This window comes from Echiichthys vipera, assembly GCF_963691815.1.
Source record: "Echiichthys vipera genome assembly, chromosome: 14".
In the NCBI taxonomy this organism is placed as follows: domain Eukaryota; kingdom Metazoa; phylum Chordata; class Actinopteri; order Perciformes; family Trachinidae; genus Echiichthys; species Echiichthys vipera.
Genome location: NC_139839.1, coordinates 24,152,192 through 24,180,128, shown reverse-complemented (window position 1 = coordinate 24,180,128; position 27,937 = coordinate 24,152,192). Strand labels below are relative to the sequence as shown.

At 41.0% G+C, this 27,937-nt stretch overlaps 1 protein-coding gene across 1 annotated transcript; it reads right to left on the bottom strand.

Moving 5' to 3' along the window:
• Positions 1-32: 32 nt before the first annotated feature.
• pcp4a (Purkinje cell protein 4a) lies at positions 33-27,937 on the bottom strand (the record flags this gene model as incomplete). The annotated part of the gene is made up of 5 exons (XM_083926539.1): positions 33-166; positions 2,969-3,001; positions 9,654-9,702; positions 26,372-26,614; positions 27,911-27,937. 5 exons carry the CDS (start codon positions 27,935-27,937, stop codon positions 33-35), a joined length of 486 nt encoding a protein of 161 aa, XP_083782665.1.

Sequence of the window (27,937 nt, the reverse complement as noted above, 5' to 3'; positions counted from 1 at the left end):
CAAGTAAGCCAAGGCAGCTGACAGCGCCCGCTCTATGACTTCACATCCTGCTTCTTTTTCTGGAATTTCCTGAACTGCGACTGGATGGCCACGGCGGCCTTCTCCGTCTCCGGGTTGTCCATGTCGATGTCAAAGTCCTCTGGGAGGTTGTTCTTGTTCTTCTCATCTGTGGAAAGCAGAGGGGAGGTGGTGTGAAGATAGATACATAGCCCTTGTGCCTCACTGGGACATTTTGGCTTTTTAACTCTCACCCATGGCATACATTTTGGCAGTTGAACCTCTACTCCTGTGATGTTGTTAATACACTGTGTAGTTAAAACACAGACACGGATTTAGTCCCATTGTAACCAGAATCTATATATGAAGAGGGAAGGTCGTAGTGTGCTAGATGCGGAGAAAGCCTTCGACAGGTCAGAGTGGGGCTTTCTATTTTTCATTTTGGAGAAATTTGACTTTGACTCTAATTTTATTTCTTGAGTTAAGCGTCTGTATATAACCCTCTCTGCCTCTATAACAGTGTCCACTCAGCATATTTCCCTCTCAAACGTGGAATCTGGCAGGGCTGTCGGCTCACACTTTTGTTGTTCAACATAGCCATCAAGTCGTTAGCCATCTGGCTTAGAAAGCAGAATGAGTTTGCAGGCATTATCATTTGGGTCTAGTTCAAAAACTTTCCTTATAAGCGGATATACCTCCTCTTATTTATTTCAAACCCCACATCTTCCCTCCCCCCAGCTTATCAATTCTGGATCAATTTGGGCACCAGCAGGGTATAAGTTGAATATTCAGAAAAGTGAGCTACTTCACTTCCACAATCCATATTCCCCTTTAAAACAGCTGACGAGGGGTTCAAGTATTTGGGGGTGTTTATCACCAGCTCCTTCAGGGACCTTTTTTAAAAGAACTTCCAGCCGCTATTAGATAAATGCAAGTCAGACTTGTCTAGATGGGTGGCCCTCCCCCTGTCCCTTGCAGGCCGGGTTATTCTCCAAGTTTCTGTATCTTTTTCAACATCTCCCAATTTATATTAATAAATGGCCTTTTGCTAATCTATACAAACAAAGTAATGCTTTAATTTGGCTGAATAAACCGTCACAAACCAAAAAACTTATCCACCAACTCCCTACACCTGAAGGGGGACTAGCACTCCCTAATTTCCGCCACTACTTCTGGGCCTGCAACATTAATAAAATTCTATATTGGCTCTGCTGTGGAGTTACAGACTTCTGCCCGCCCTGGGCTCATCATCCCCATCACATCATCTTCCTGCTCTTTGCACTCTACGATTTGCTCACAACTCCCCATAACTGCCCACTAGGTCTCACCCAATCTGGTTGTTGCCTATACCATTAAAATTTGGATCCAGTTCAGGAAGCAGTACAGCTTGCAAAGGGCTGCAAAGTTCTTAATGACCTGCAGGACAAAGGTGTTTTTGCGTCCTGCCTAAAAGCCACTTTTTTCGGTACCTTCAAATGAGACATTTTATCCAAAAGCAATCCCACATCTTACGAACTACCCCCCGGAAGCTGAGATTGCTTCAGGGGGGCATTTAGTGCAGAAAATAAAAATTTAAAAAGCAACAATGGCCATTAAAGAGTTAATATTCTGACTACCAGGACTGAAGTTGGTTAAAAGATTGAACTCAGGGAAAGTAATATTACAATTTTGAAAAATGTGGATTTTGAGTCGATTACTGTAATATATAATATAATAATTCTATGGCAGTTTTTTTATGCAGATATTTTTGGATAAGCTGGATATGCTCTAAGGATATCAGAAGTGTTAGGGCGGTGAGACATGATAAATATAACCTGGTAAACATGAACATGTTAGCATGTTGTTGTACTCTCTAAGATTTCCATCTAGTTAATTGTCTTTTAAGTTCCTATCAATCAAAAAGTGAGTTAAAACAATGGAGACTTGAACCACATGAACCACTAATGGAAGCAATCATTGTCTCTTTACTGAGTATTACAATCTGTGTGTCTGTGGAGACATTCACTCTCTAAATGGAAAATAAGCCGACAGCTTAGTGACGCGGTTGATCGTCAATGGTTATGCTGCATTCACTTGTAATCTGAACCAGGTAACTTCCAACTTTTGAGTCAGGCTTGTAGTAAGGACAGAAGTGTAATAGGAACATGTGTGTGTGTGTGTGTGAGTAACATATAGTATATAGTAACTATAAGTTTGGTTTGGCAAATGGTCATTCCCTCCTCTGCTGAAGAGCAGCAGACAGTTACACTATATATTTCTTTCTTAAACATTTTATTTATTGACTTTAGAGTTTATTTAAAGACAGGCTAAACTGGGAAGGGAATCCATTAACATAACTGAACAAAATAATGGAGTCATTAAACATGCAGAGAAAATAGGTTTTATGAGCAGTTTTTCCTTTGTTGCAGTGACCTTATTCATATAAATATCATGACATTCAATACAAGGGCAGTACAGAAGCCCACACATGGACAAACAAAGGATAACGGTTCTCCACAGTCTGAGAGAGAACACATTGGTCTTTTATGCCATTAGCCGCGTTTTAACTTATCATTTATAAATAGAATTAGACTGAAAGTCAAACTTTCTTTTGAATATCCGTACTGTATGCCATCATCCTGATTGAAGAGAGTGAGGCATGCTTCATTGAAAAAGAAGCAAAACAAACTCTGCTGATTTAAAATCTCAATATCACAACGGCATTATAATATAAAGCAAAAACCAAATTGTCAGTGCAGAGGAGACAAACAAACTGAAGCCAAGTCAGTGCTGACTGCTCAAACACACAAAAAGCAGATTCAAAGTTCAGTTTTATGGGATGTGACAGTCAGTTGTTTATTGGAGAAACACAGTTGTCATGCAGAACAGTGCTCCGTGCTTGATTGTGCTGACCTACTGTGCTGACCTGCTGTGCTGACCTGCTGTGCAGCGTGTGCGGTGTAGCATAAACATTTCCAAATGGCCTACTTACGTTTGGATGGAATCTTTTGTTGACCTTGAAGCCCTTTGATGACACACGTGGCAGTGAAAACAAATTCATATTTCATGATTGCAGAATCCATACAAGCTCTCTGGCTCACTCACACACTCACACACACACACACACACACACACACACACAGTTCCTTCTGTAAAATCACACCTGCTTGAAAGGGTCAGTGCCCCTTAAACCACAGAGGGCGTAAGACTTTATAAGTCTGCTACAGAACAGTTGCAGTAATGTGTTGTGCTGCTGCATGAATGAATCAAATCGCCACAATGACTGATGAGATTATTTTCATAAGAGGTTTGGGAAAGGTCATGTTCAAATTGGTTCCTGTGAGACTCAAAGCAACCCAAGAGTATATGGACAGTGATGGATGAAGGTCCCATATGAAGAATACTGAGCAACTCCAGCACAAAGAGGTGACCTGTAAAGTCAAGTAACGAGAACCGAACCATAGGTTACACTTACTGCACAATATGTTAGAAAACCACGGATTATTCCCTCAAACTGTAAGCTATAGCCATTCAAAAAAAGGTTATTTCCTGTTGCAGTGTATGTGAATGACATTAGCTGACAGGAAGCTACCAAGGAACAAGGCTGTTGCCTAGCATTGCAACTCCATTGAAATTCTATAGGAAAAAGGTAACTTATTGATTTCCATACAGACACGATGCCCTTTTCAGTCATCCCCATCAGGTCATGGAAGCTATCAAGGTCCTCCAGGTCCTCCAAGTCTCTTATACTATAGGATAATAGATTGGTAACTCTGAACACCTCATGTTATGAATAAAATGTGTCCTAGTAGATCTGCAGCCATCTACAGTGTAGATATTTGCTTTATATCAACAAATTCCTTACCAGGTCTCTATTCAGAAAAATATGGAAGATAAGAAGTAGTTACTCTGCGACAAAGCAGGAACATTTCTTAAATGGAGTTAACAGTGTTGAAATTAGAATTAAATTATTTATGGTAGGATTTACTGTATTGCAATGTATTGTAATTTTATAAAATTATCTTGTGCGGTACCTCTTCCTCATGATTTGTATAAAATATATCTACAGAGTTATCATTAATCTTTAAAGCACAATATGTGTAGAAGATGTGATCCAGGTGCTGGGGCTGCTATCTTCAGAGGAAACCTTGAACTCATGTAGATCTAAGCTGGACAGTCTTATGAAAATGCATATTGTTGAATTAGATCTATGAAAAAACTCCTAGTGTAACACAAGGATATAGAGAAATTTGACATACTAATACATGTGATAAAAAAAGAGTCGTTTTTTTAGAAGTAGCTTTTCTAAACTGTACATTTCTGCCTCCACCAAAAGCAATGGGAAGAAGTAAAGGTGTGAAAATGGGCAAATTAATGCAACCCACGCCTCTATCAAATTCAATAAAGCTTAAGACCTTCCCAGTGTTTCCCTACGGACTGAGCCTGAGCTGCAATACACTTCATCATCCCAGAAGTTGGGACAGAAATCCATTTCAACACAGGGTCTTAACAGTGTTATCAGCAGCCCCAGAGGTGATGCATGGTCTCCAGGTAGGGCTGCTTCATGTGCTGAATGGGGCTGTGGAGCCATTGAGCAGTGAATGGGCTGCTATTAACCTGCTGCATCCATTGTGTGAGGAGGTTGACTTCAAGGAGTGGAGGAGATTACATTCAGTGATTCATCTGTGCATTGTAGCGTATGCTGCCATGTAACCTAGTTAGCAGACTCCAAAAAGCAATTATAAGATATAAGCCTATCTGCTTACATGTAAAACTAGGAAACCCAGTAACATGACCTGCTAAATGTATATTGTATAATATATATATATATATATATATATATATATATATATATATATATGTTTTATGAGTAGATGTTTTATGAGTCTGTTGTGGCCAGTGTGATCTTCTTCTCTGTCACATACTGGGGCAGTGGGCTGAAGGTCGCAGACACCAACAGACTGAACAAACTGATCAGGAGGGCCGGTGATGTCGTGGGGGAGGAGCTGGACACCCTGACGACTGTGGCAGAGAGGAGGATGCTGTCCAGGCTCCGGTCTATCCTGGACAATGTCTCCCACCCTCTCTACGACACACTGGCCCAGCAGAGGAGCACCTTCAGCAGAAGACTGCTCACACCCAGATGCATCACAGAGCACCACAGGAAATCTTTCCTGCCTGTGGTCATTAAACTATACAATATATACGAGGAGATTTATATTCTGTTTTCTATTATATGTTGTCTGTTAATATTTGTTGTTTGTTTGTAGCTGGAGGTTGTGACGGAAATATTTTCCATCTGGGATTATTAAAGTATTTCTGATTGTGATTCATGGTAACATATTAGCTCTTTTTTCAACGCTTAGTTAGCATCTATTAATTCTGCAGGCTGGAGAGGAGATGTCAGACTGATCACACTGGATTCTCCTGAGCTAAGGTCATGGTAAAGCAACACTTACTGCTCTGAGATTCAGTGAGAACCAGGCTTTTGTTCTTACATACTCCAGTTTTGCCAGGATGACAGTTCTGCATGTAACACCATTTTTGAAATGGCAATGGCTATTTACACCCTGGTACAAATATCAATGCCTTTTTTTTTGCGTAACCCTTACCAAGTAGTTTTGCTCTCTAGATCTAACCAAACTCATCAAAATGTTAAATGACATCGCAGGCTGGATTCAAACCATGCTCTCCAGGATGAAAGTCCAATCCTTAACCCACAGTTAACACACAACACCACACGTTGTCACTCTTTGTCACTCTTTGACGCGGTGGATGAGGGGTCAGGTGTGGATCACGCAGCAAAGGCTGTTTTCACCCGGGTGTAAATAGACATTTCATTATCAAATTCACAGGATCTTGTCAAATACTGTAAGCCCAGTTTTACCTTTTATAACTAAAGGGATTTGAGTAACACAATTATGCCAACAACACCGTGGCCCAGTTTGCAAAGCAGGTTTCTGTCCTGTGAATTGCTTTCTATCACCACGACCCCTGTGGAATGTTGTTTCTTTCATAAAAGCACAACAGAGATATTCAAATCAACCTCTCCGTCAAATTCTCCCTGAGCTTGCTGTGAAATACAGTATATATGGGTAAGACGTTTTGGAAAGGAGTCCTATGTATACTATGTGAACAAACTGAATATATGTTTTGTTCACAGGATGGGTCCCTCTAAATACATGATGTAGTTTTAAAGGGTCCTGGAAAGTCACTTCATCTTACCAACTATCAGGTGGTGTACAAAAAAACCTACACAAAGAAAAACAACAAAGATAATGATATGAGTTCATAATTATAAACTTGAAAATGCTGATATAGAATAATCCAAAAGATGTTATGGATTGATGAAGGTATTCCAATCAAAAAGTGTAGATTCATTTTTTCCCTTTCGTTTTTCCAGACTTAAGCCCTTTTCACAGAGATTCCGCAACAGCACCGCAATAAAGGAGACGTGCAACGTCAGCAGAACGTCGGCATTCCAGAAGCAAAAGAGCCGTCGTCGTCTGGTGCGTGAGAGCTGATCTGCACCGTTAACGTCATACATTATAGTAGTACAACTGTCAGTAGAGCGTGACAGAGACGGACTGCAGCCCTGTGGCACCTGCGCGCGTGTGTTTGACAGAGGGAGAGGGAGAAACGGGAGATGGGAAGAGACGTTAGACTTACACGCAATGTTTCTATAAGTTATTAATAACTTCGGATACTCTGAATGCTGTTTTGTCGCTTTCTGCTCTGCCTGTGGGTCGACACAGACGTCAGCTCGGTGCTGTTACGGCTCAGTGACTGCCTCCGTTGCCGGCTTGGTGCCGTAATAGATCTGCACTAAAGACTCGGACGGTTGCTTCTCTCACTCTGTCCCCTGGTTTACCCCTGAACTTCGTCACCTCAAAACCAAAGGTTGTAACCTGGAACACCTACATAAACACATACGTATGATGATCACATTAAAAACTACATCTACAATGCTCTCTCGAGACTTAATCAGACTATTAAAATATCAAATATCTCAAACAAAAAAGTTCGATCACCACCCCGTTTAGGCCAAAATAACACAGCAATGATGGCAAGCTTTAATGCCATAGACTCTAAAACTCTAGTGGAAACAGTGACAGATCTAAAGCCAACCACCTGCTGTCTTGATGCTTTACCTACCAACTTCTTTAAGAATGTTTTTGACTGCCTATCAACAGACGTATTGCAAATAGTTAATAACTTTATTAAATCGGGCAATTTCCCAAAGGCCTTCAAAACTGCAGTCATTAAACCTCTTCTAAAAAAGCGGAGCCTAGATGCCTCTATTATCAACAACTACAGACCAATTTCAAATCTACTATTTATAAGTAAAATAATTGAGAAAGTTGTACTCCAACAACTAAATCACTTCTTGGCTTCTACTGGCTGCCACAACAACCTCCAGTCAGGATTTCAACCTTTTCATAGCACCGAGACGGCCCTTATTAAAGTTATAAATGACATCCGTCTTAACACAGACTCTTGCAAAACTTCAGTATTAATGCTATTGGACCTCAGTGCTGCATTTGACACTGTCGACCACTCAATATATCAAACTTTTGGACAGGTTGGAAAAGTGGGTGGGGCTCTCAGGCACAGTCTTAAACAGGTTCAAGTCATATCTACAAGATAGGAACTATTTTGTTTACATTGGCAACTTTGTATCAGAACAAACCAACGTAACTTGTGGAGTCCCCCAAGCTTCAATCTTGGGGCCGACTATTTAACATCTATATGCTCCCACTAGGACAAATCATGCAAAATAATAACATTGACCCCCCCATTGCTATGCCGATGACACCCGAATCTATGTGGCGCTATCACCAAATGACTATTGCCCCATAGATCTTCTGTGCCAGTGCATTGAGCAAGTCAAACACTGGATGTGCCAAAAATTTCCTTCAACTAAATGAGGATAAAACTGAGATAATTATTTTTGGTGCTAAGAAAGAAAGGTTTAAAGTCATCCAACACCTTCAATCACTGTCCCTGAAAACCTCAAATAAAGCCAGAAATCTTGGGGTTATTATGGATTCTGATTTACATTTCGACAGTCAAATCAAATCAGTAACAAAATCGGCCTACTATCACCTCAAAAATGTAACAAGACTTAGAGGGCTCATGTCAGCTCAAGACTTAGAAAAACTTGTCCATGCCTTTATTACCAGTAGGCTAGACTACTGTAATGGTCTCCTTGCAGGTCTTCCCAAAAAAACTGCCAGGCAGCTACAGCTTGTTCAGAACGCTGCTGCTAGAGTTCTAACAAAGACCAGAAAATGTGAGCACATTACACCAATTCTTATATCATTACACTGGCTTCCTGTACGTCAGAGAATTGATTTCAAAATCCTCCTGCTCACATATAAATCACTACATGGTCTAGGGCCAAAGTATATCACTGATATGCTCCCACTACATGAGCCTTCTAGATCACTAAGGACGCACTCACACTGTCCTTCCACACTGGGCCAAAACCGTTTTTTCAGCTAAAGCCTAGTGCGTTTGAGCAGTGTGAGTGCACTTGCTCCGCGCATAACTGTGGACAGCGGGCCGTGGACGGCCCGCCTGAGAGAGGTGGGCTTTTGTAGAGCCCGTTTGCACATGTACAAGCACGAGTGTGCGCACGTGTACGAGCACGAGCACGAGGCCTACGGCGGTTCTGACGTAATTTATGTGCGCCTGTTCGGACATAGAAAATAGAAGGAGGGACAAGTACCCTAAAGCCCGTTGCCTTACCTCCAGACACTCTTGCACCTCACATGTACTCCACAGATTACTGCAACAACTTCATGGACTTTTTCAATACTAAAACGGAATCAATCCATCAGCAGCTGTCCTCCTGTGAAACGCACAACTTCTAGTCCACCCCATCCCTCCTCCTATGATCCTCGTTTCTCACCTTTCTTCTGCTTCCAACGTTTTATCTGTTGCTGAAATATTAGGTCTCATTCATGAATCCAAATCTTCTACCTGTCAGCTTGGCCCACTTCCCCATCTGTTGTTGTTCATTGCTTTGTGTTAATGTTTGTCTGTTTTTACTGTTGTCTATCTGTTTTTTCTCTTTTTTGTACGTGTAAGGTGTCCTTGAGTTTTCTGAAAGACGCCCATAAATAACATGTTTTATTAGTATTATTATTGTTATTAGATCTAGCTAATTGTTAATAACAGCTAAAGGTAAAATATGGAACCTAGTGGTATTATTACCCATTACAAATGGGTAGCTGCAACTGTTAATTTGTATAACAGCATCCATGATGAATTTTAAAGGAAGCTCTGAACCAATCAACTACACAGTTTTCACTGTGATTGATTGTGATTGTATGATATTATGTTTATATTTCACTTTTCAACTAATAAGACAAAAGCCAAGCCAGTCAACAATCCTGTTACATTTACTTCTTTATTTAGGGTCTATATTTACATCTATTTCCTCAATAAACTAGGTTATTCAAATCAAATTATAATCAGAGGATCTGTAATATTAGATTTTCCTTGTGAAACTATAACAAGTCATACATTTCAAGGGAAGAAAACTAGCTAAAGCTTCTTCCTACTAGAGGCTGCCTATGCACCATGCAAGCTTCGGTGAAACCAGCACATCAACAGCATTTTCAGCATATTTCTACATGTTAGTAAATTTCAGACTGAACATGATAAAATACCTTGGCCAGCAGATGGTTTGTTACCAGTCATTGCTCCAGATGCTTGTCTCTGCAAATAAAACAAGAGAAAAACATCATCATCATTATCATCCTCATTTATTTTAAGATGAATAAAGAACACCATGTGTAAATAGGAGAATACTAAAAACTTTTTATTTATATTTTTAGATCTTATTTTCTTTTTATTTCACAAAAGGCTGTAAGTTAAACATTTAAATTCCAAGAATGTTAGGGCTGCACAATGAATCCCACTTTTGTTGAAATCACAGTACTGTGGTGCTGCATAGTTATATTCTAGACTTAAAAAAAAACTAGATACAGATCCTCGCAAAAATCACACCACAATCACTTTTCAATATCATGAGAATAATGATGTATAATTGCATAATTCCCTCCAATATCATGAATGACATATGCAGTTTCAGACAAAATAATCACAGTTATATATGTTTCCTCATATTGTGCAGCCATAAAACCTTATGTCCCTGACAGAGAGCATTATAACTCATCCTCACACTTCACTCAGTCACACTGTGTATGTTGCAGGCCACTTTCTGCTCTCTATAAGGGGAACAGGGATGAGATGTTGATCTATAGTCCATTTTTCTGCAGCCGAGGCACACTCCCTCCGCCTGCTCAAACAGCTCCCGACTGTTCTCCCCTGACAAACTGAAGCTGATCTGCAACGTTATAAGACGCACTCAGCTTCCACAAGCACAGACTCCACAGGGTGAGCTGCAGCTGCATCACGGAGATCTCAACATTATTCACTCAACGTCCCGATTTTACCAAGATCAATGCATTATCAATGCAAGAGTATAATTCAGACAGATGGGTGTTGTTGGTGTGATTTGATTTAGATCATTATTCTCTCTGCCCATCAAAGACATTCTCGCCAAGCTCAGCCTGAATAATTAATCCTGTGCTTCCAATGAACTTAAAATGCCAAAGCAGTTTTGATGTATGTGAGTCAAGCGGGAACAAAGTAAAAATAAAACTGGCAAAAGAAACGCGACATCTTCCTCCGTTGTCCCCATGTGCCATCACGAGAGCCAGCGGAAGAGAAACTTGTTTGACAGTGTGGCCATCTGTTTTTCTGTTTGCACAGAGAACTCAAAGTGAGTCAATGCCGCTGGGATTCCCAGCACCACGCTCACTCTCATCTCCTTGATTGTGCTGCGGTATTCAGCAGGGGCATAGTGGTGCCACACAGTGATAGCACCATACATCACACCTCCACCCACCAGGGCATAAGCCAGCATCCGGACATCTAGGAGCAGGGCAACAATAATGTCTGAGCGATTGCCTCGATGCAGCTGAAAGATGCAGTACAACGCTGAGAAATGAAGACAAACGCGCTATAAACTGAAATCAATAACTAGCTGCACCTCACAACTTTGTGATGCTCGTTTCTAATCTGTACACTTCTCCTTTTCCATCCTGTTTCTCTCCTGCTTTAGCCTTTAGCTTTAACCGTCCCTCTCATACTTTAAGCAGATGGACAATGGCTGTAGAGCCACTAATAGATGAAAGGAGCTAATCCAAGTTCAAAGAGTTAGACATCTTCCGTATTAGGTCACATTTCAGCGATAAGATATTTGTAGACTTCTTAAGTGGGCTAAAAAATCTCCCTGATCACACTGAGGAGGTGTGTGCTATTTGTGTCTGTGGTGTGATGTGTGGTGATAAACGTATCCTGAGTGAGATTATTTTTGTCTCTCAGTCCTGCCACCCTCAAACATCAAAAGCTGTGACTGAAAAGCATCAATAATGTGAACATATTCCCATGTAAAGAGTGAGGAAGTGAATCCTTTGCTGTTTTTCTTTTCTTCTTCTCTTCCCTGTAGAGCACTGAGATCATCATCATCATCATCACCATCACCCCCCCCCCCTTTTTTTTTTCCTCTTTCTGCCTGGATACAGTCGAAGCTTACATAACAGCTCCAGTCTTTATGTGCAATGGGATAACTCTGCAGACATTAGTGCATTTTCCCCACTCCCTTTTCTTCCCAATCGTTCCTCTCCAGTGGAGGCTCTATCTCACTTATTTCAGCACGCTTTGCTTTAATGTGCCTGATAAACATGGAGGGAACAGCAAGAAGAAAGGAACATTTGCATAAAAATTCATGAGGATTTTCAGAAGCTGTGAGTGAATTTCAAATGAGATGTTTGTCATGGCCCATCTCGGTCTTTGCTGGAGCTTGGCACTGCTTGACTCCCATCTCTTGCTCACTTCGAGCAGTTGAGGAGGCATTTTTAACAAAGGACTCAAAGAAGTCCTTTCAATAATCTTGAACAGCTAAAGAGAAAATAGAAGTTGAGAGGGCGCAGAAATGCTGATGTTCTTTAGCGTGACTTCAAATCAAATAGACTGTAGGATATTACAGCTGAATGATGTTTCCTCATATCGAGCACAGCACAGCCTCTGAGCCTGAGCCTGAATTCTTGACAAACTGTCAGAAGCAAGAGTCACCATGTTTGAGGTGTTTCCCCCTTGGCAGGAAGGTTTTTCTTCACATTCTTCATGAAATAAAAAAGAATTCACATTATATATTGACTCAGTCTTGATCTTTTAAAGTAAAACATTATGTTAATAAAAGACCACAGTCTTCTTGCTAACAAAAATTGAATTCATAAGCAATAAAATGCACTTTTGCTTAATTCAATACACAGAGGGGGTTTGTTGTGCTAGCCTCAGAGAAGCTCTACTCGAAATACGGAGAAAAAAAATGTGGACTGGCATTGCATTCGCACTGCTCTCACAGACCATTCCCCGATATATGAAATATTGAGCCTTTTTCAAGGCCACATGCACTCACATGCACTCACATGCACTCACATGCACGCGTGGCTGGACGGGCTGTCAAAACAAACACCGGAGAAACTGATTGCAACACACACAGAGTGACTTCGTTCTCTGCTCAGGATGTCATTACTCCACTATATCTTTACACTGGAAATATTTGTTTTCTGTTCTGAATGGTGAGGACAGATACTCTACACATGGGCCTTTACACACGGGGGAGGGGTTTTTTTTTCGTGCAATTTCAACATCAATATACCCACTCAGCTTGTCTCCATTACCAAAAAGGACCCCAGAAGGATTTACGAGACTTAAGGTGACGTATCACTCTAACTGGCTCTCGATCGTAGGGTGATCAGTGATGCAGTGGAACAAGGCTCTGACACTTTTTTCTCCAAGTGAGAAAAACAGAATGGGTGCAGTTTGAATGATCTGATTGACATTAAGACAGTTAGACAGTTGTATGAGCAGTTTAAGATCTGACCATTAATAAAATGTACGTTTTTCAAAAAAGACGATGATTACAAAGAGTTTGTGTGTGTGAAATGGGAGAGAGAGAAAGAGAGAGATTTTCTATTCACTCCAGTACATGTGGGGAAGAGGAGATCACCTACAATGAAAGGCTCATAATTATCTTGAGACCCTCTACTAAAAATAATGCAGGTGGACATAATTTTAGACCCTACCAAAATTGAATTATGGACAGGCGAAGGAGGGTGCGCGGCTTAGAAGAGTTGTAGTGAAACACGTTCAGCAGCTTGGGTCCCGTCTCCGTAGAGCCCAGTACAATGCTCTGGCAGCGATGCTCTTCTGCTTACAATTTTTGTGCGTTTGTGTCTGATGTTTTTTTCTATTGTTTTTAGTTTTGTTTCGTGGTTGGTCTCGGTAATGTGAACATGAATGGGATTTTTTGGGTGCGCTGTCCATACTTTAACATGTCCATGATTTTACTACACCACTGGATAAAAGTGTCAACTCTATTTTGCCATATTGTTGTCAAATACCACCACATGTCACATCCTGCTTAGAGTTTTATCCAATCAGCAACCAGGCTTTTTTCAGGGGAGAAAAATTACCCTGCTCTTCGCCAGGGCCAACAAACGGCCACTCAGGCGGCTCACATTCAAATAAGGGGCGTTTTGGCGAGATGGACCTGCTTCACTCCGAGTAGTCGACTAGAATGGAAACGCCTTTGTGTGAGTTATAACATATCAATGGACTGACAGAATGATTCAGACTGATTCACGAGAGCATCAGCTGTCATAGCACATCTGAACTCCTCGCTCTGTCTACGGCTGTCCACTTAGTTTTCATTAACCCTCACACCTGTCAGCTGTGACCTTGACTTCATCACATATCCCTCATTTAAAGGATCACACGTGATAAAGAAGGTGGCAAGGGACAGAAGCCTGCTATCATGGGGATTAGCACTGGCAAGGGGAGCAGGTGCCACAGGAGCTTCTGTGATAATTAAAAAGACTTAAGAAATGAAAAAGAAGAAGAAGATGTTAATAGCACTGTTAAAAATAGAAATGCTTTGTAAGAAGCTTTACAAAGGATTTTAAAAAGCAGATCAAATCAACAGCAGTTGGAGGTAAGAAGTATGAAATTTTCTGAAAGTACGGTGAAAAAATAGAAGCAAGTCCCTAAAGACAGAGTTGTGGATTGAAAGATGAGATGTGGCCAGTGTAAGCCTCTCAGGCAGGCCGTGGACTCTTTTTTTCTACATTTGGAGCAGTCAGTTGGGACCTGCTGGGTTCACACAGGGTTAAGGATGGAATAAAATGACATGCCAGAACTATCCATGTGTTAAAGCTGCCCTAAGCAGCATGTTATATAAAAATACCACAATTATTTGAGCCTAAATCAGCCAGTGTGACCACAACAGAACAGCATCCCATTACTGTGACCCTGGAGATTCCTTTCAAATTAAATTCAGGCTATGTTGACTGACTGGCAGATAATCCTCGCAGTGCTACAGATGTGATGAATTACAATAGACAAGTGTATGCTAAACAGAGGGGTGTTACTACTCTGGTGAACACCAGTACTGTCTTACATCAAGCTTTGCCCACTGAGAAGCCACCATAAAGTCCAGCATTCAGCTGTGGTTAGCTAGTGCCTCAGGGATGGGTAACGAGAACCCCTACTAAATTGGTATTCTGAGGGCGCACTCACACTGTCCGTCCGTACCGTGCCCCGTGCTTTAGGGTACTTGTCCCCCTTCCCTCTCCCCCCGCTGGCCAGGCCCGTTTGTATTCGTACTGCCTGGGCCTCGGCGAATGCTTCTTGCTGTCTATACGTCATCACGCCGTAACACATCACACGCATTGATTGATGTCAACGCAATGCGTCGCTTTGTTTACAAATCTTTCCATAGACCTCAGAGTTTTTGTGCATCTTGTCGACTGTTTTAGAATATTTTCATCGACCAAATCTGCAGTAAACAGTCCACCTCCGCATCACACCAACGTGAACCTTTAGCCGCCATTGTTTTAAATGTCCACGCATGGTCCCTCCTTCTTTTTTCTATGTCCCAACAGGCGCACATAAAATGACGTCAGAACCACCGTAGGCCTCGTGCTCGTACACGTGCACAAAAGCCCACCTCTCCCAAACTGGCCGTGGGCAGCAAGCACTCACACTGGTCAAACAAACTAGACTTTACCCGTAAAACCTGTTTGTGCACGGTGCGGATGGACAGTGAGAGTGCGCCCTTAGAGAGAGAGAGAGAGAGAGAGAGAGAGAGAGAGAGAGAGAGAGAGAGAGAGAGAAGTTAGCTTAACTTGAATTAAGCTTGAAAGTTCCATTTACAACCACGAAAAAAAAGCCTAAGAGATCAAACTACATGTGACATGTTCTGTCGGTCTGCACTTCGCTCTGCATCTACAAATGCACAAACAGCTATCTGCCTGTGAATATTTACTAATAATACATTATTAATGTTGAGGCATAATGAATAATGTTGGATTACTATTCTTTATTTCATGGGCTCTTAGTTATTTTTAGGGTACTGAATATTTAATAACTAAAGAAAAAACAAAAAACTACAACAACAAAGCATTCAAATACTGATTTGGACTTTTACCATGGCAATGTTTGAAGCCTCGAAGCATTCAGGTCAGCACTACTGTAGCTGCTACGTTGTGGAAATTTAAAAACTTGTCACTGGACAGAAAAACGGTTGTCCAATACTGATGTCCTTGTCCAGTGATATGGTCATCAGGAAGTACACTCTGTAGTCCTGTACATTTGTTACAACAATCCTATCATACCTTGCTTTAAATCAGATTTGACTTGCTCCAGTTTACTTTAATAGTGATTATACTGTTGTGTTCATTTAATTTACTCTAGACTGCTACACAAACATCAACACGAACCCAGAGCAACAGACACCCTTTCAGGCCTGCCAAACAGCACAGCTTCTCATTAGGAAGCTGGGCGAAGGAAGGAGATCACAACTCTCACGTACGTTCAGTGCCAATAATGTGGCGAGCTAAACTGAAGCTAACAGTGTTGTTGGCTGGTGATTAGCTCTTGCAGATTGTGCAGAAATGTTGTACCGTCAGAGTCCCCAAGGAGGAACCGCAGTGTTTGCCTGCTCCCAGTCCCAGTCCCAGTCCCAGTCCCATATGCTAGAGACAGAGGGAGCTTGACAAATGCATGGCAATGATGATAATTACATCGCTAATGATGATGTCCTTCTGTATGGGGTATGTACCACATATGGCTCTGTCTGCCACGGTTGGATAACAACAAAGCTTGATAAACACTACAAATTATTATTTTGTTCACCCTTATGCTACTGGATCAGACTCCAGGAATAATAATCATGTCTGTCTCATGACAGCAGCATGCTCACATATAGAAATGCCCAACATATCAGTATCAGCCCTTAGAGCACATATTGGAGTGACTCAGGCATGCTGTGCTGCATCCTAAAGTGCAGTATCTTGAGTAAAAAGATCTCCAGTGATGTTTTGGATTGAAAGAAATTAAAATACAGTTTTTCGGTAGACTATTGCATTTGATGGTTGCGTTCATTTCATTACATATTTATATTTTGTGTTTAGAACAGAAACAGTGATACATCCATGCAAATGAATTATAAACAGCTGTCAGATTGCTTTTAAGTATCAGTTAAGGCTCAAATTTTCATCCACAGAGTCAGGACGAGTGGTAGGGATGCTGTTACCATCACTGCTACTTTATGTGATGCTCATATGTGTTTATAAAACACTACACTAGCATGAAGGGTTGGCATGGACATGGAGGGAATTGTCAAAATAAATAAATTACCTTCACAGTGTGTGTGGGACTATTTTTGGTTCTTATGGCAGCTCAGGCTCCCCAGAGGGACTCCATGCTGCACTCAGGATCTATTAACTATTTAACGAGGAGACAGCAAAACTAGGTCACAGACAGCTCATCCCAGCACCACTACAACTCAGCTTCCACACCACAAGACTGAGACAAGGATGAAGGCATGGAAAAGTGCCACCACTGAGAAACAACTGACTGAAGAATCAACACGATGCCACAATGGTGGACTATACACTGTGTGTCTTTTCTGTTCAAAACAGTTGAAGAGCTTTTGGAGATCATCTGCAACTTGCTTTTCTTTAATGATGTAACACACTGTAGAAGACATAACGTCACAATGAGACATTTACAGCACAGATACTTAAAATTTGTTTTATTACATGTGATCAAAGACATTCGTTATAACAAAGCCCCGGTTCAAACAGGTCTAATGCCGCTTTTCCACTGTATGGTACGGCTCTACTCTACTCTTGCTCTTTGTTGGTTTTCCATTAATTATCCAGTTGTCGATAGCACCTCATACTTTTTTCGCTACCACCTTGGTTGAGGTTCCAAGCGAGTTTATCCGATAACAGAAGTTGCTCGGACCGCACTCATCTTCAAACTCCACCTTGGTTTCATCACAGTTACACACCTGTAATATTTTGTGCATCTTGCAGGGTGGTGGGGCTGTTGCGGTGATAAACACCTGGCAAAATACTTTTAACCACCTTTGTGGTTGTTCCTGCTACAGTAAGTGTCTCCAGGACCACATTGCACACACACAAACACACACACACACACACAAACACACACACACACACACACACACACACACACACACACACAAACACACATACACACACATACATACACACATAGACGCACAACGTTATGAGCATTACTGTCCCAGCTGATAAGAATGGCAGTCCACAAAACTATGTCATACAAATGACGAAGTGCAGACATCGTTGCTGAAGAAAGGATCAAGTGTCAGATTGAAGGAAAAAAAGTTGAACCAGGCTCAGTTTTTGCTGCAACCTAATGTGACATCATCCAGCAAAACGCTGCGTTGGCCAACATACATGCCTGGAAGAGTACTTTGTCAAGTTAATGCTGTTTTACTACAGTTTGCCTTGCAGTCATCGTGATGAATGGTTAAATAGTAAAGTAGGTCATAACCCAAGTTGTAAAATCTGACGCATTGTTTGGCAGGTAGGCTAACTGAAACAATACAAGTCCCATCCAATCAACAATCACGACTCTCTGTGGAACATCTTGAAATGGATAGCAGAACCCATAGGAAGCGAGACATGAAAGTAAATACCAACACTCCTTATGAATCATCACACGCACAAAAGATATTATATATGCAACTCTGTGTGTGACCTCTGATTACAGGGTGTCACATTAATAAAGCTAAATAACCCTGCCTATGTGACACACAGTATTATTTGTCAAGTTCACACACTAACAATCTCACCGTGTGTAGTTCAGAAACTGACAATGTGTAGTCAGCGCAACTCTACTGTCTCCAGCACAGAATCAGCTGTCCAATCTTTGCACCAGCGCTCAGCAAAACAACCTCCTAATGAACACCACGCTCCAGATGATTCATTTGCTCAAGTGAAGACTTTGAACTGAGCTTCCCCCAAAGAGGAAGTTTATGTGCCAGTGGGATAATAGAAGCGTCCTCTTCTCATGCAACGATGCTGTTGTTTCAGACAGAAAAGTTAGAATATGAGAGTTTGTTGACTTCCTTATTCATCTCTATCTGGAGCTGACACTAATTAAAGTGAGTCAGTTACACCCCAGACTTATGTTTAATTGGTAGTATTAATCTTGAAGACAGCTTCAGCAATGGTACAAAACTGGTAATAAGGAGTGACTATAGGAGAGAAACATAACTAAGCTCAAGTTAGTTCAAACATTGTCACTGCCATCCTCTAGCAGGAAGAAATGTTTTTTTTTTTTTGTAGTTTTGCTTAAATACTAGGCTAGAGTTTAGCCTTTAAAATGGTTACGTTAAAGTGCTTATATAAATCCTTATCATAGTTTCTCTTGGTCTTTGTACAGTGCTTACATTGCTTGTTACAAGTTTAACAAGACTTTGCCCTGACATTATATTTAGCAACTCACTGGTACAGTATAGTTACATCGAATCACTCGAAGTTTAATAATCTTCATTTCAGGCGAAGATAAACACAGTGAAAGGCGTAATGTGTTGAGGGGCGTGGCTGGATTGCTCCCCCCCGATTAATGTTGCCCCCCCCCCAGCACAGTATAAGGAAGGTGCAGTTTGCCTTCCAGCTGGAGTTAGTGAAGTGAAACTAATGGCATAACAGTACGGTTCTCCCATAGAACATTAGCATGCATCAGGTAAAGTATGTCACCCAGCAGCATACATCAAATTGTACAGACTATTCCTTCTCTCTCTGTCAAATAACATTTGTAAACACTCCGAGGACGTAATAACAAGGCCGAATGAACACCATTTTTACCGCTCTGTTGCACAGCTATAACTATAATCTATCTGCAGAAGCGGACAAGGCTCAGATCCAGCTCCGTCCGCACCACAGCTACTGTTAGCTGCTCACAGATGGCTGGCTGGTGTGGTAAACCGTTCCAATGATTAAAAAAACAAAACAAAAATGTAAGCCAAAAGAATTAATGATGAGGTGATTTATTCAGGTACTCTGCATCATGTGTTGCTTCAGTTGGATCACTGCTCTAATTAGCCGGCTCACTTGAGTGTGACTTTATTGTTTGTGTCAGTTACAGGCAGACACAGCATGGGGAGACAGGTGGGGAGGGGAGGTGAGGACTGGGCCAGTGGAACAAGGAGACTTTTTCAGATTTCATTTTTTAACAATTCCTACTGGTGGATTTAACTTAATACATCTTTAAATATACATTTATTGTATTTTATCAGTGTAATAAGGTAGTTACTAATCTACAAGAGAGGGGTACATTTTTCTGGTATTCCTTTTTTAAACTATGTGATATTGCAGATTAAATCAGGTGGTCTCAAGTGAATTCTCCGGCAATCTGTGAATGTTAACAGCCTCTTTGAGATTATGTGCAATTACTCTGAGAAATGTGACATTTTAACAGCCTGCGAGGTTCTATGCAAAAACTGATCCCGTTTTGGTAATTTAGGTGTAATCTGATATTCTTCTCCTTTGTTGGTCACTCTCATCCCCACACTCGCTGATGGTTTTCTCTCAGCAAAGCCCAGCAGAAACCAGGTAACAGTGAGTGAAGGCACCACCAAAGCCTGCTGACAGTTTAGCTGGATTACAGATTGTTTCAGTGTAATCTCTGTTCATTGTTTAAAGCAGGATTAGGGTCAGTGCGCCACACAATAAATCACAGGGCATTGCAGATTAAAATGTTTTTTTTTTCAGGTCAGTATGTGAGAAAAGAATCAGATTAAATCACCATGCTTGAAAGCTATTTGAAGACATCTCTTCCAGAGCTGCAGAGGCCTTTTCTTTCTAATCACCACTTTGGACCGGATCGCTATCGCTTTATCAGTCTTAAGTCAGCAAAAAGAGAGTTTTAAGGAAATCCATCCCCAACACTTTTCCCCATCTCAGCTTGCTGTCCTTTTTACACTGATCAGCAACTTTTAACACTCTTATCTCATTAACTTAATAAAAAAAAAGGGCTCTAGTCCACTTTGGATGATGAAACAAATGGCTTTGCCAAGTAGCCACCATAGCCACCACTCTCCCTGTAATTAAAGTACGGTGTAGGTGAACACAGTAAGAAACCACTTCAATGTCGCTGCATTGAAAGACAGGTTGCCTATGGCAGTATTAAATTAATGACCTCAGTAATTACTAGGTCTTTGTAAAGTCACCACTCTAAATTTATATCAGTCAGAACCCACCAGTTCTAACCCTCAACGTATCAAATACGATGCACAAGGCACCCTTAACATCCGTATAAGACGCGCAGGGCTTCAACAACAGCGCTGGGAGATGACGTAGTATAAAGAGTGAGGCGGGAGAAGGTGGGGGTGGATGGATGGGTTAAACAAACATAGGACTTTCACCCAGGAGACAGGCTGTTAGTGTTATGGCTGCCAAAATATCAATAGTTTGATACGTTTTCAATCCCACATGTTTAAAACGATTCAATATCCACATTTGTTATTATAAAAAGTACTAAAACTGTAAAAAAGCAGATCTACAATCAGATTTTCAACCCAAGGCTGCACAGATGAAGCAACAAGAAAGAAAAACGAAAAAAGAAAATCCTATTTTAGGTTCCAAGGACTACTGTTTTCTTTTTACAGATCAGAGCCACAGCTGTGGTTGGAGGCACTATGTTTTCAGCTTGTCCGTCCATCCATCCGTTTGTCCCATTCTCGTGAATGTGATATGTCGGGAAAACCTGGAGGGAATTTCTTCAAATGTGGCACAAATGTTGACTTGGACTGATTCCATTTTGGAGGTCAAAGTCAAGGTCACAGTGTCCTCACAAAACCAGTGATAAGCCTTAAAAAATAATTAAACGCTGATTATAACAGAATTTAACACATATTATATAAATGATAAATAGATAAAATGATGAATTGATGACATTTTATATCCAAAAGGTCAAAGGTCAACTTCATCATAATGTTTCTGTCTATTTGTCAACGCCATAACTCAGGAACAGAGGGGGAGACATTTAGTCGGATATTGGACTGATCTTCTGTACTGCTGGGTTGAAAATGTGTGTGAAGCGTCCACAATTTCTCAGAAAATACACTTAAATGGGACCAATATACTCTTTTCCAGGTTCTTACATGTATTTTGAGTTTCTACTGGAACATATTTACGCTCTGTTGCAAGCCCTCCTACTGATAAGCCCAGTCTGCTCTGTTTGGTCCCTCCCCCACACCCGCGGTTCCTACTAATACTAAAGCTAGCATAGTACAGTAGCATGTAGTACACAGCAGACTATCGGGCAACAAAGCAGCAATTTCTACCATCAGAAATCACAAATAACGCTTAATAAAATGTTGTAGTAGGTGTGTGCTCTCAATTTAGGGAGTGATGAGCGACGCAAGCAATAAATATTACAGCTTTTTTTACCGGTAGCATTAAGCTACCTGTAAACAGTAGCGCGTTCCTTTCGTAGCTGTGTGTAGCTGTACTCCGTAGGCGTGCCCGGCGTGCTGTGCCTGGAGCAGATGACCTTATTCTAAAACACGTTTACTTCATTATTTGAGACTTTGGTCATGTTCAGCATGAACATCCAACATTGGCAGAAACTAAGGAAAAGCATAATAGGACCCCTTTAATACATCTTATTACATTCCTTCAAAGTCTTCACTATGTACTATGCATGCAATTCTTTTTTTATACTACACTAGTATTGTATCAAAGTTTAATATGCTTGTATGGTGAAAACCTTAGTTAGAGTCCCATGTGAAACCAAAAGTCAATATTGACTTTTTTTAACTTACATACACTAACTAACGTTAACTAACATCATATACATAAATTGCATAACAAACGTACTTGTTTTAATCCAGAACCACAATCTTTTCCTCAACCCAACCAAGTAGATTTGTTGCCTAAACCTTACCCTACCATTAAAAACATGATGCCAAATCAAGCATCAAGCGTATGTGACAAGTTGGGAGTGAGAATATGTTGGACAGAACATAAACTTTAATATGCACGCAGTCTAAATAAAAGTCTTAAAGCCCTACTAGTGACCCCTTAGGCTTTACTGCTGTTTACAGACCATGTCAGCAAAGTGGTTTGATTATGGCTGACCGACAGTGACCTCACGGCCCAGCGTGCTCTCACTGATGGGTACAGGATATTCATGAACATTACAAAGAGTATTTTTGCAGGGGATGAAAGCAGACATGATATTTGGTGTGAAACAACCTGATAATGGTGTACAGAAGGAATCTTTTGCTGAGAATCTGAAAAGTGGAACCGACATATTTTGGCAACCGCCCACAGTCTGCTGGAGCCTCTTCACTGAGTGCCATCTAATTAAAGTTTTGTTAAACAACCTGAGGCTTTCAAAGGAGAAGCAAGTCTCCAGATCATCATGGGAGCCAAACAGTACAACAGCAGGCACTGATGATGACTGTGTTACTGGAATATTCACATCAAATGGGTTAAAAAAAAAAGATGCAGTCAAAATAACACAATGTCTCAAATTGAGGCACTAGTGGATTCCTTGTCACATGAGTATATGATTATGAATGATGATCATAATATGTTACTGTAAATCACAATCTGCATCAGATGGGATTGATAAAGAAATATCTACACAAATAGGAAATGACTGTAATGCAGCCTGCATGAGAAACCAAGTGAGGAACTCCAAAGTGTTGTTAATGTCAGTCTCCATGTGGTCATAATTTGCTAGATAGTGCAACCTAGAAATGCTGAATTGTTCATCACCATAGAGACAGACCACCTAAAAAAGCAACTTTCACCACAGGAACCTCAGACTGCTTGATGTTCATGGACACAGATAAAGATGAATCAGCTGCAGTAATAGGCCTACCAACAGACTCTCGGTTACAGCCTTATTATCCTGGAAAAATATAACAATCCATTTCACAATAATATTGGTTGTAGAATAGCAACAGTAAATGCTTTTTATGCTTTATCGCTCTGGCTGTGACGCAGTTTAGAATGAGTGGATTGGTGTAATACAGTTGCAGTGAAACACGGCTTTGGGCTTTTATAGAAGTGATTAAATATAATATACTACCTGTACTTGCCTGAGATTATATCATCAATGTTCAAGTGAGGGAAATAATCTGCTACATTTTTATATGACAAAGAGGTGAATCAGGAGTGTTAAATATGTATTTGCTAACGTTAGCTGCAGCATGTTCACTGTTGTCTGTGCTAACATTAGCTGCAGCATGTTCAGCATTGTCTGTGCTAACGTTAACTGCAGCATGTTCAGCATAGGGGTGGAGTGGAGGCTGAAGAGCTCCGGTAGGAGGTGAATTCTTCCACAGCCGTGCTCTTGTCCATGTTTCCCCTAGTCGTTTCTTAGAACTCAAATGTCGCCAACTGAAACCAGCAACAGCTCATCATCTCGCTTCTCATCGGCCTTATTTCTCTCATGTTGCGTCCTGTGCGTCAGCCGGGCAGGAACTCATGCAATGAGCAACGTTCTGCACTGATTGCAAAAATAAATATTGATTAATTGCGTTATTTTTTTGTTGCATTACTTTTTCTGTAATTAATTAATCGTGATTAACACGTTAAAGTCCCAGTCCTAGTTGTTATATATCCATTGTTATGGTTGTACTGGCCCGGTCCACATGAGATCAAATTGGACTGGATTAAATCGTTCCTCAGACCTTGAAGGCAGGCAGTAGCTGTGATATTATTCACACAAAATATTCACATATCTTTGCATATTGAAGTAACGCAAGCTGTATGGGAACAGCAAAATTCCTACGAAATTCTAAAACGTCCTCACGTGCACAAAAAAAATGTTCCCGATTGCTTGAGGTGGTTTTTGCCTACCTCTAATTCTTTTTCTCAGTTTAGGGGTGGTTTATAGCCTATATCGCCACCTTCTGACCAATTCACTCTAAAGTAGTTGATGGAAATGTCTAAGTTCTCTTAAAATTGGATGACAATTGTGTGGAAACTAAGAAAGATTTCTCTCTTTTGTCTACAAAATGCTCCAAACTGGACAGGTCACATCATGATGATTCCATAGAAACGTACATCACCTCTGCTGCTAGTTAGAGTGCCAAATATCCTGATGAGCACCGAGGTAACATGAAAACTTTGTGAGTGTGAGCAGAGGCAGGGCAGATCGGTGGAGTGTGGAGGTAGATGCCATTGATTACCATTTAATTATTCATTGCTGGCTCTTTATAGGCACATGATTCCATTACTGACATGAGATGGAACTGAAGTTTCCCATGTGCAATGTCTTATTTATAGGATTCACTCTGTACAGCAGTACACCAGAGGGTAGGAGAGAAGTCAACATGACTGCAGCGTGTGTGTCACAGTGTAAATAAAGACATCCCTGGTCTGCAGTAAAACATTCATAAGGACTGAAGTGGCAGCTGGTAATCATAGCAGTTTACACACAAACAGTGACAACTTGTTTTACTTTATTTTGTATTATTGAAGAACGTCTCTGCATGTTTCCTGTAACTAATGAAGCTCCAGTGCATGCTGGACACCGTTCAACATCTAGAGCAGGACTCAGATTAAAAACAAACTTCCTATATGCATTATGTGCTTATAGTCAGTTCCTTGGTGTTCACCCGTGCACACTGTGAGAATGTTATATTTCTCAGGGTTAGAGTAAGCCTTGAATAATTCATATAGTGAATCATCTCTAAGAGAAGATTCTTACTGGGGTCCTTTCTAATCTCCACTCTGACATTATCGGAAACTCACCCCCCCCACACACACGTTGCAAAGGCTCAGGTCCATGAAATGATGCATGGACTAAATGTGTAGGTAAACACGATCTGCTTCATCCGGCATGTGTTCATGGTGGATTAAGCTTTAGTTTGAAATGTAAGAGTTAAGTTAAACCATATTTACCAACGAGGATGTATTTCATAGTCTCATGGACTATCACACATCCTGTCGTTTGAACTTTGAGATTTGACACTCAGATCTGCTGCCTCCCTCAAAAGCATCAGTCTTTAAAGGGATAGTTCAGTGTTTTTTGAAATGGGATTGTATGTCGTAACCAGTGTTTTACCTACAGTCGAGGATGGTTAGTTTGGAGAAGCACACAGGAGTAGCCTGCTGATATAGAAGCTGCTGTGGCCCTTTACTCTGCAGACCAGCTGTTTGAGTCAGACTTTTCCGCAGATTATAGCACAAACAAATACAAGAAAATAGAAAGGAGTGATTATAACGGGGACAACACAATTGAGTTTGCTTTGGAGACAAGAGGATCCATTTATGAACCCGAGTAGACAGAAGCAGAACGTCTGCAGAGTGAGACTGTAAGTCTGAAATGGAGAGGGGAAACTTCTGGAGGAAAGCCTGTCTGACAGCAAGGTAAAGCAGTGAAAAAATGTTAATATATTGTACATTTAAATTGAAATGGATATTATTCTTGCATTGCAGGTGGCCCTTATTTTATTTGGCCAAATACAATTAGAGCCCTGCCCCCATCTACAGCAGCTTCTGTGTCTATCCTGTCTGCTTCTCCAAACTGGCAACGTGCTAACCTTCATCTACTGTAGGTAAAACACTGTTTACCGATAAGAACCTCATACAATCCCACTTTAAAAAAAAGATTTAAAAAAGCTGAACTATCCCTTTAATGTGTATACAGTCAGCCGTGCGATCAGTCACCACAGTCGTGAAAAAAACAGGAGGAACTGTCAGGTTTGATGTTGCGGTCCAGTGACCATGTGCAGTAAAACAATATTATTACTATTATTATTTTTAAACTCAAATCATTTGGTCATGCAATATTATATTTCACGACAGTATACGCGTAAAATCAAGGATGAAGCAATCAAAAGTTCAGGTAGTTGAACAAAGCGCGACGTTCCTCCAACACTGTCTCAAATGTCCTCACTTTCTGTGAACTCCACAGCAGGCGCTGGATATCAGAGTAGCTGAAGGATGGCACCTACCTCACTCATGGCTGCGCTGTGTGTTCCTGTGTGCCTCCCAGTGATGTGTGATGTGCACCGGCCGGCTGACTGAAGGTACGCTGCTGTCCTCTCAGAGACGCTCCGCTCGCACACGCTGCTTTTATAGCGCCGCGCTCCGCACCACTTTCCATGAAACCAATCGTCTCCAGCACTACACATTGGAGCAGCCTTCACATGATCAATCACCTGCCGTGTGGTTGGCTTGTTGTCAGTTCTTGTTGTCTGTGGAATATAATGAGGAGTAGAGAAAATACATGCCAAATAATGAAATACATCCCTGTTGAATAATTCAATTCAATTTTCAATTTAATTGTATTTACAGTGCCAAATCATAACAAAAGTTATCTCAGGACACTTTACAGAGTAGGTATAAACCACATTCTATGACTTATTTATGATTTACATAGACCCAACAATTCCCTGTGGCAACGGAAACCTTCCCTTTAACAGACAGGAATATCGGACAGACCCAGCTCTGTGGAGGACGGACATCTGTCTTGACAAAATAATCTCAAAAATAACAACATAGCTGAGGGTTTGTAAGCCCTAGCTGTAGGCTTTATCAAAAAGGAAAGTTTCAAGTTTACTCTTAAATATAGGGACAGTGTCTGCCTCCCGAAACCACTTTGGAGTTTGTTCCACAGGAGAGGAGCTTGGTAGCTGAAGGCTCTGCCTCCCATTCTACTTTTGGAGACTCTAGGAACGACGAGTAGCCCTGCATTCTCAGAGTGCAGCCATCTAGTCGGGTAATACGGTACTATGAGCTCTTAAAGATACGATGTAGCCTGACCAATAAGAGCTTTGTAGGTAAGTAGAAGGATTTTAAATTATATTCTGAATTTTACAGGTAGCCAGTGCAAAGAGGCTAATACAGGAGAAATATGTTCTCTTCGATTTGTTTTAGTACACGAGCTGCAGGATTTTGGACCAACTGGAGACTCTTAACAGACTTATTGGAGCATCCTGATAATAAGGAGCTGCGGTAGTCCAGCCTAGAAGTAACAAATGCATGGACTAGTTTTTCTGCATCTTTCTGAGACACAATGTTCCTGATTTTCACAATATTATGCAGGTGAAAATATGCATTCCTTGTCATTAATTTTATGTGAGAATCGAAGGAAATATCCTGATCAAAAATAACACCCAGATTCCTTACTGTGGTGCTGGAGGACAACACAACATCATCCAGAGTAACAATATCTTTAGCTATTGCGTAATAATGAGGACATTCACATGGACACAAGTTAAAAAACACACGCCTTCGCTTGTACCACCACAGCCAGTGGCTACATTTTTTTTTCATAAAGCCTACTGTACAAAATGAGTCAGAAGGTCTATAGCTGTTTCTGGATATCTACACCCACGCAACCCCCTCACTCATTACATGTCTATTAAAAGTATTATAACGTCCCTCAATGATCTGGCGGTGAGACTTTATCCAGTTTGTTGCGCTTTATTTCTAACTGAACACGGCTACTGTGGGCCGCAGCCGATGCCAACAAAGAACAACCTTCTAACCCAGGGTTTTACTCGCTCCTCGCTCAT